Genomic DNA, 9,874 nt, shown 5'->3' on the forward strand with positions numbered 1-9,874 from the left:
TCACACATTTGATTAAATCATGCGTTTGAAACTTCCCCCTGCCAGATGTTCTTGGACCCTAACATCCATCATTTTTAACCAGACTAGAGAGTTTGACACTCCTGTGGTTTATTTACTAAACAAACACTTTTAACGAGTAAAAAAACAAATTGCTAAAAAAACAAAATGCTAAATAAAATAGCCAAGCTAAAAACAATTCGAGTTACATTAGAGGTGATTTCTAAATGAGCTTTATTAGCCCAACATTTGCATTTTGTTTTCAACTCAATACAATTCACTGCTTAATGAATAAACCCCCAACTTAGACAATTTCACTACTATGGCAATTAAATATACACAGGTCAACTTCCTCGCCACAACAAGTTATTTAAAGTCACAGCTCCCAAATGGCTTAGATGAAGCCGGTGTAAGCGAGAGCCAAAACACACAAACCTGTGTTTAGTAATTACTAATGTTACTTTCACTGGGCCCCTATGGCCTATTAAATATATATAGCTATATGCCTATATTGTACCCAGTAGCCCATGCGTATTTAAATAAACGTCTCAACACCTCTTACAAAAAGAACTATTATTTCTCATTAGATTTAGAAACTAACGCTTGTATTCTAGCCTTTGTTTCCACAGACCATTTCAAGATTACTTCCACAGTTCAAAGCCTTGCTATAAAACAAAGGTACAGATAAAAAAAAAAAAAAAATCTTGCAGCCTTAATCAGCATTTCCTATTGCCTCACTTTTAATAACCCTGCCAAGGAGAGACCCAATTGCTGTTCATATGAAATTCCATGTTAGATCAACATTGGCAAAAAGCAAATAACTATCACAGTCTTCCGCCTCCCACCTACCCAAAGGAACTGAACGTTTGCTGTCAACGAACAAACTCAAATAAACCTTTATTGAACCGGATGGGGGACTTTAAAGTCTTAATTCGTGTCATGTCTGAGTGATGTCAAGGTGCATGCCAATTAACGAGTTGCATTTTTTTTTTTTTTAAAGGGAGATTTACTAAGATGTGAAAAGATAACGAAAGGTCACTTACAAAATAGGAAATCTGCAATCTTGTTTTACAAAGCATAATCTGCAAAACACACAACAACCACAAGGACAGTGATGGCTATATTTTGCAAGACAGATATTTGGGAACTAACTTTCGTGTTATAACCAAGTAGCCGTCACAGTTTTGGCACTTCTTGTATACCAGACATACAGTAGTTGAGTGTCTCCTATAGAATGTTACTCTGCATCAGATATCCCCTGAATCTTGGACATCTGCCCTATAGCTATATTACTAGTTTTCTTTTTGTTTTTTTAAATAAATACAACTAAAATATGTTTGCAATACTTATGATCTGTAACTCCACAGGGTTGACGATACTACATCCACTAACAAGGCCATTAATTAAAGAACAAATTACATTTTAGGCAAAAATAGCTACATTAGACAAATTCTCAAATGGAACTGTGTTTCAGTGCAACTATTCTGGCCTAAAAAAAAAAGTCCTTTTTAATTCCCTTTGTATTCCTGACAAATTCACACTCCAGTGAGCGACACTGGCACTGTTTTAAAGAAATAGAGCTATGCAACTGGCAAACTCTAAAACCGTGCTCCAATCATGGCAAACCTGTCAAATATTCTAGGACTGCTTGGGAATTTCACTCAAATTAGACACTTATGTTCATTATTTGGTGCACCTAATCCTTGTTTACAAAGGCGCTGTAAGTGAACTTGACCCCTAATCACAAGCGTGCTTAGATAGTCGTATTCGATGTGACTAACTGATTTATCTTACTGATCCACAAAGAATGGTCTTCTTCTGATCTCTAAGAATGATCACTGATTTACACAGGCGCTGTTTGAGATATTTCTTTCTCTGAGCCTTGATTTATAACTTGAGTGCCCCTGATTTCTGGTTCAATCTAACTCTCCTCTTAGTTTTGGTCTGTGATCCCTGACTTATAGTGGGGACAGCTGTTGGGTTGTAAATATGCCCTCTTGATTTACAATTATTCCTTTGGTGTCAATGCCAAATCTTGCTGTCTATAGTTTGGGATGCTTTCTGTTAAACATTCTGTTAAGCAGTGAGCTTAGTCTGCAGAGCAACATAATGCATCATTTTTACCGCTTCTAAGTTATCACACCTGCAATAACACCCACAAACGTGGAGCCTTCTTTTTTATTGAGTAGTAACAGGTTCATTCATGAGTTTATGACTTTGATACTTTGATTGCAGATTCAAAAAGTAGCGAGGCCTGCTGCAGTTATTAACAATACATCTGTCTCTTCTAGTTCTCTCATGATATATAAATAAACATGTATCTAAGTGCCAAAAATAGTAATCAATTAATAGAATTGTACAATGAATTGAACACATGCAGTCGGGGATCATGGTCAATGCTGTCTTTTAATGTAGCATTTAAATACTTCTTTTAAGTACCGCACCCCTCTAGCTCAGCAATGTTTACTAGACCAACAGAAGTGTGTATTTGCTCGGGGTTACAATACGTTTGAGACCACCACCATAAAAGATGAGACAGAAAGGTGAAATATAAATAACCGAGCTAGCTATTTTAAATGATGAGCTAGCTATTTTAAATGATCTCATATATATTATAAGGAATATGTAGTCATCTTGATCACTGCATCAGCTAACACTGTTTCATTAAAAAATAATCTGATGTCTATAACAAGATGCAATTTTTTAATTAATAAAATAAATAATAAAATTGGACAATGACATAACATAACAATCATAGTGAATGTAAAGAAAATACATTAAGACATAATCTATGCAATTAGAATGCTTCACTAAATATCATGCTATGGGTGATTTAGATCCAGGCAATTTATCTATTTCACACTATTTCACTAATTAATTAGATGTCAATCACAAAGTGCAACTCGCTGTTAGTAAGCAGATAAAACATGTCATTCTGTCTAACTAGAAAGCATGGCAGTCTGATTAACTCTTCCAATGAAGCTTGATATGACAATGTGTCATTAGGTTCCCCCTGTGGTCTGTCAGCCCTCACTAGGCTAAAGGCAGCATGGATGAAATACTAGTGTACAGTACAGTGTGTGCAATCAATGTCGTATAATGATAGTAATGCAAAGAGAGTGAAACAGGTATTGTGAATCAGGCACTCCACACGTGGATTTATAGTGCATTGCAATACTGTGCATTAGGATACACGGCACGTTGAAGCCATGTGCTGCACAACGTTTAACAAGGACTTTTTCCATCAGTGCTAGTTAAGCAGTGTCACTTTAGGCACCATAACAACTGGTTGGGTAGCATTTAGAACCTTATCATTTACAAACTTAGCCTGTAGAATCTTGGCATTTGTAACATTGTTATACAAAACCTCAACTCTAAATGCAGGACCTCTGCATTTCGAACCAGTTCTATAGAACCTCGACGTTCGGATAATTTGCAAATAGAACCTGGAAGTTTCGAATATTTAAAAATAGAACTTCTGCATTTAGAATGTTTGTAAATAGAACGTTGGTATTGCACTATGCAGCTATATCACCTGGTCTGTAAAGAAGGTCCATAAAGCTGGTGGGATTAGTAATGAAGAGAGGGACAGACATGCAATAGCTCCATGTAATATCACAGGGTCCAATACAAGCAGGGCAATGGTGATGCTTATACTCAGCAAAGTTTGTGTGCCCCCTGCTGCTACTTACCCACCTACCTACACACCCACCCTAGCCCTGTGTGCCCCAGCATGCTGCCCACCTGGACCTAGTGAGTATAGTGTGGCGGTGAGTGCAGTGCAGTCTGGCAGATTGTAGTGGTGAGTGGGCACTTACAGGTAAGCGGTGAATATACTGATGTTTCCAGGCAGGGCAGTCAGCCCCCGGTCCGAGCAGTCCACCCTGAGAAGCACACCGTCCGGCTCGCACTGACAGGGGGCAGGGCAGCTCCGGTGCTGCTGCGGCTTCCCTGGCCGAACCGCGCTCGCCAGCTGCAGGCTGCACAGCACTGAGCACACCACGAGCAGGCAGGTCCGGGAGGTGTCCATGGTGCCGATGATCAGATCCTGAATCCCGATGGAGGATATATCGCTCTATGAGAGAGGGGCACAGCGCATCGCCCCCTCTAGGGCTGGGGGTGGGGTACTTTGCAGTGAGGTGACTAGGGGGCGAGGTAGGTTAGCAGGCAGTGCTCTCTGTCCCCTCCTCGCTGTCTCTCTGCCTCTCCTCACTTTGCTGCCCGGAGCATCTCACGCTGCTTTAAAGAGCTCCCGAGCCCGAACTGAGCCTCCGTGACGTCACCGCAGCCACAGGAGCCACTCACAGAGGGGACAGTGTGCTCTGAGTGTGAGCTGTGCATGTGGCTCCCTGACACCAACAGCCACACTCCAACACACACACACACACCTCAGCAGGGAGTGCAACCTGACTTACTGTCTGTATGCCTGTCTGTCTGTCTTTATTCTCTCTCTCTCCCTCTGTATTTCTCTCTCCCCCCCAGTAAAACATATGACTGGATTTTGTTTTGTATTAAAACTTACTTTTTAAAATATCTGCACATTGTACAACATGGATTAATGAAGACAATATTGCAGGTTGTGTGTGTGTGTTTTTGTAGTGATAACCTAGTATGTGCAATTTTGTAAAATCTATAGGAGGCAAAATATTGAATAGTAATAATAAATATGTTACTTTTTAAACATATCTTCTAGAACTTTTGCATATAGTATGTTTCCTGTAGACAACTCAGTGTATATACAGGGCTAACAAATTAAGTGGAAGAAGGGATATAAAAGGGATAATTGGAAGGAAATTTGGTTCTGCATTAGGGTATACCTAATTGACAGTCAAAGGGTGTAGGTTCATTTATAAAAGTTTCAATTTCTGTAAAATAAAAAAAGAGGACACACTCTTCACACATAAATAGCACTTCAGCAAACTGAAGTATTTTAGGGTTCTGGAGTGTCCCTTTAAGGACCAATTACAGGGCACTCCATTTCCATCATAAAAATCTACGTTTTAAAAATCTTGTTCCAAAACTTAATATGCCAATTATTGAATAACAGCAGGACTACACAGAGCTACCCGTACTTAATAAGTAGGACACCCCATGGGAGCTCTCTCTCTGTTTTTTTTTGGTTTTTTTTTAACCATTTTTGTTACGTTGCTGTTGTTTTTGAGTGGTTTATTAACAAAATTGAAATCCAAATTACAAATTTAGGCAATCACAGCTGATGAATGGAGACATTCTCCAACTTAGCCAAATTCACATCTTGACTTTTTTTAGCCACAATTCTGCAAATTTGACTTTAATTCTCTACAATTCAGATTCTAGTGAAACCCCTGTATGTTTTAATAACTGCTATGCATTGCTTCAGATTAAACTACATCATATTTTCAATGCAATTCACAAACTTGTCCTTTTCATCCCTTCAGACTGTGAGCTTGTTTGGACAGGGCAAACTTCGCCTACTGTTCCCGTATGCCATACATGTTTTGTTAGAATAAAATAGGTTTGTCTTTATTATTATACATCACTGCTGAATATGTTGCGGATATATAAACAATTAATTATTTGTTCTATAGTTTATATATTTTCTGTGGAAATGAAAAAAATCCACAATAAGTTGAGTCTTAATTGAATCTCTTTACATACAAACCATTTTCTATCACACTATGATTATTCAATAAAATGATAGTTTTTAGAAATTGAAAGTAAAAAAGCCAGGCTGGAGGCATAGCTGACTTTGAGAATTTTTCCAGTTCGATAGTCTTGGCCTTAAAATTAAAATTAATTAGAATTCCTGATAATCCTCTTTTTAGCAAATAAACCAGTCTATATCTCCCATTTCAAATAATCTGTTATACAAATTGAAAAGTGATCCTCTTCTGACCACACTACCACAGCCTTGCTGAGTGTATAAGTAACAAGGGATAGCTAATACTAAATTTAGCAATGGTTAGGGCAGGGATAGGCAACCTTCGGCTCTCCAGATGTTGTGGACTACATCCCCCATAATGCTCTTACACACATAATGCTGGCAAAGCATCATGGGCGGTGTAGTCCAAAACATCTGCAGAGCCGAAGGTTGCCTATCCCTGGGTTAGGGGAACCCCTTCAATTGAAACAATGAAAGATCAAATACTGTTACCAATGGTGTAATATAATAGTTTACCACTTTTCTGTGTACAGTAGAATATGTTGGACATTTATATAAAATATTTAAGAAAGTTAGCAAAATGTAAAAAAAAAAAGTAAAGTATTACTCTTAGTTAGACTTTGACAAAATCCACTCAAATAAAGGCATTTTCTGTATTTGTCTCAAAGGCGAACAATTCCAGTCTCGTCAAAAAAATTCAGGTACATGGTTCAATGAGGCACAAATTTACAAATAGAAAGAATCAATGTTGTAAAAAATGTTAAATCCAATCTGATACGTGTTACTTGTATTATACAACATTAATACATTTAATGGACCATATCTCATTTAAAGGGATCTCACAGTGATTAACCCAAAATGAGCGATTGTGGTGGCAGACTTGTAAATGTTTATTATTATAATAAATAATAAATATTTATAAATATTTATAATAAATAATTATTATTATTTTGACTTGGCTGTCAGTACAGGTTTCCGGCTCAGCGTGGAGAGTTTCTACAATATTTCTTGCACAATTTTCATAAAACCACACATTTACAATTTTACTGTTGATGGTACTGTAACAGTACTGTTGGGGGAAGGGATTATTAATTGCTGTTTAGATGAAAAATATGGATGGAAGTGGGAAGAGAGACATGGAAAGGGGAAGAAAGACATGGAAAGGGGAAGAGAGACATGGATGGAAGGGGAAGAGAGACATGGATGAAAGTATGGAGATACATAAATTGAAGTGGGAAGAGAGACATACATGGAAGGTGGGGAGACATGGATGTGGGGTACAGTCTGGTGCATTGGGTGCAATATCTAGTTCTGTGGGACATGCTGTGAGTGCAATTTAGTGCTGTGGAATGGGGCAGTAAGAGTAAAAAGGTGCAGAGAACATGGAGTGAAGAAGAGCAGAGGTGGTGGAGTGACTTAGGGTGAGGGAAAGCAGGTGTAAATGCATGTGTACCAGACGGGGTCAGAAAGGGCCACAAAAATATACCTTTGCCTACGGTGGCAAAAAGTCTTGCGCTGGCCCTGGCCCTGTCTGTGAGTGTGTGTCTCTGCGAATGTGTGTCTCTGTGAGTGTGTGTGTGTCTGTGAGTGTGTGTCTCTGTGAGTGTGTGTGTGTCTGTGAGTGTGTGTCTCTGTAAGTGTGTGTGTGTCTGTGAGTGTGTATTTCTGTCTGTGTGTTTATGTGAGAGTGTGTGTATTTATGAGTGTGTGTGTCTGTGTGTTTTAGTGAGTATGTGTGAATGAGTCTGGGTATATGTGTGACTTTAGCAATGTGCTTGTGTGTGTTTGCATGACTGGAGGCGGGGAGGGGGCAGCATTTGAGTCTTGGAATAGCAGCCTGCAATGGTCCTATGATGTACAGTTGCTCGGAGTCTCTGTACCTGTTCTAAACAGGCATTGTACTCATAGAGATATTGCTTTTTACATTTGGGGTCATAGGCTTTCAGAAACGCAATCTCAGTAATGTCATCAAGTTCTTCTAAATAGCCATTAGCAGTATATTAGAGATTTTGGATCTGCCTTTGTCACAACTACAGTATGTGACAAAATGTTATTTCTGCTTATATTTCACATCCTTTTTGATTCTGGTTCCATATTATTACGTCAAACTCATTATTCTTCTTGGTATTCCTGAACAAGAATCTATACACAAAATTGCTGTTTTATCTTATGTTTATGTTCCAGCTATGCTTCCCATGTGTGTTTTTTTTTAAAGAAAATTAATAATTGTAGTGAATAAAGCTAAATGCCAGAATTTTTTTTTATCTGTTTGAAGTCAAGTGTTTTCCATAATGTTAAGAAAAGGTAATATTATTGTAATATTAGCATTTATAAGGTAAAAGATTTTAACTAGGAAGCATACATTTACAGAATTATTCACTTATGTAAGAATTCAACGTGAATTAAAAAAGGTCAAAGTAGCTTTACTGGGTGCAGAGGTAAATAAGACATTTTTCCATTCCAGTTTATTTGACCTAAGTATGAAATTCACTTTTAATTCTCACCTTAGTAAATACCCTGTTAGATTTTCTTGGTCTTTAACCCCTTAAGGACTGAGTCAAATGTACACGTTGTGATCAAAACAAAACAAACAAAATCTGGAATTGTAAACAAATATCTGTTCAGGCGTAATTCACCTTTTTCATATTAAGTGCAACCACACTTATTATATACAATTTTATTCAGAGAAACATGGATTTTATTTAACATCAAATATTTAGCTATAAAACATAAATTAATATGAATAAAATATAAAAAAATGGGAAAAAATAAGATTTTTAAATTTTTTTTTAGTTCTACTGACATTTTAACTGTGAATGTCATAATACTGTTTGCTTTTACCGCAATAAAATACACATATTTGTATTCAGCGATGTCTCACGTGTAAAGCATTACCCCCTATGTACAGGTTTTATGGTGTTTTGGTAAGTTACAAGCTCAAATATAGCATGTCAAATTTTTCAGTTTTTCGCACAAAAATTTGCCAGATTTGTTACGTTGCCTTTGAGACCGTTTGATAGACCAGGAATGATAATTACCCCCATGATGGCACACCATTTGCAATAGTAGACAACCCGAGGTATTGCAAATGGGGTATGTCCAGTCTTTTTTAGTAGCCACTTGGTCGCAAACACTGGCCAAAGTTAGTGTTAATATTTGTTTGTGTGAAAAATGCAAAAAACGGATTTGAACGCCAGTTTTGGCCAGTGTTTGTGACTAAGTGGCTACTAAAAATGACTGGAAATACCACATTTGCAATATCTTGGGTTGTCTACTATTGCAAATGGTATGCCATCATGGGGGTAATTTTCATTCCTGGGCTACCATATGGTCTCAAATGCAACATAACCAATCTGGCGAATTTCAATGTGGAAAAACTGAAACGCTAGCCTTATATTTGACTCTGTAAATTATGAAAACACCATAAAACCTGTACATGAGGGGTACTGTTATACTCGGGAGACTTCTCTGGGCACAAAATGAGTGTCTCAAAACAGTAAAACATATCACAACAATTAAATTGTCAGTGTAAGTGCCATTTGTGTTGGAAAAATGCAAAAATTGTCACTTTCACTGACGATATCATCGTTGTAATACATTTTACTGTTTTGAAACACTAATATTTGTATTCCTTAGAACTTACCCGATCACCGCCGATCCCCCGCCGGCGATCGATGTTGCTCCCGGTCTGGGAGGACTGCCTAAGAGCCCTGACAGTCAAATTAGGCCCCCGCGGGCCATGTGATCGCTCTGAAAATGGGGTATGTTTAGTCTTTTTTAGTAGACACTCAGTCACAAACACTGGCAAAGTTAGCATTTATATTTGTTTGTGTGTTAAAAATGCTTAACATAATTGTTTTCTGCATTTTTAATACACAAACAAATATAAATGCTAACTTTGACCAGTGGTTGTGATTAAGTGGCTACTAAAAAAGACTGGACATACCCCATACTTAATACCCTGGATTGTCTACTTTAAAAAAATATGTGAGGTGTGATTCAGAGGTTTATGACAGATAACAGTGTTACAATGTCACTATTGATAAATTTAAGAAAATTTATTTTGAAACAGCAATGTCCTACTTGTACATACAGCCCTATAACTTGTATAAAAAGCTAAGAACATGTTAAAGGGACACTATAGTTACCTGAACAACTACAGCTTAATGCAGTTTTTCAGGTATGATCTATAGCTCCCTGCAGGCAATCTAATGTAAACACTGTATTTTCAGAGAA

The 9,874-nt window shown here is 37.6% G+C and overlaps 1 protein-coding gene across 1 annotated transcript in view; it reads right to left on the reverse strand.

Moving 5' to 3' along the window:
* Window positions 1–4,343, reverse strand: part of LGR5 (leucine rich repeat containing G protein-coupled receptor 5) — a 145,289-nt gene extending 140,946 nt beyond the window's left edge. The window contains exon 1 of the mRNA XM_063447004.1: window positions 3,816–4,343. Within this exon, the coding sequence (XP_063303074.1) occupies window positions 3,816–4,027 (212 nt within the window). The 5' untranslated portion in view covers window positions 4,028–4,343. The remainder of the gene's footprint in view (window positions 1–3,815) is intronic.
* Between the last annotated feature and the right edge of the window lie 5,531 nt (window positions 4,344–9,874).

The sequence above is a fragment of the Pelobates fuscus genome, chromosome 3 (genome assembly GCF_036172605.1).
Source record: "Pelobates fuscus isolate aPelFus1 chromosome 3, aPelFus1.pri, whole genome shotgun sequence".
Lineage (NCBI taxonomy): Eukaryota > Metazoa > Chordata > Amphibia > Anura > Pelobatidae > Pelobates > Pelobates fuscus.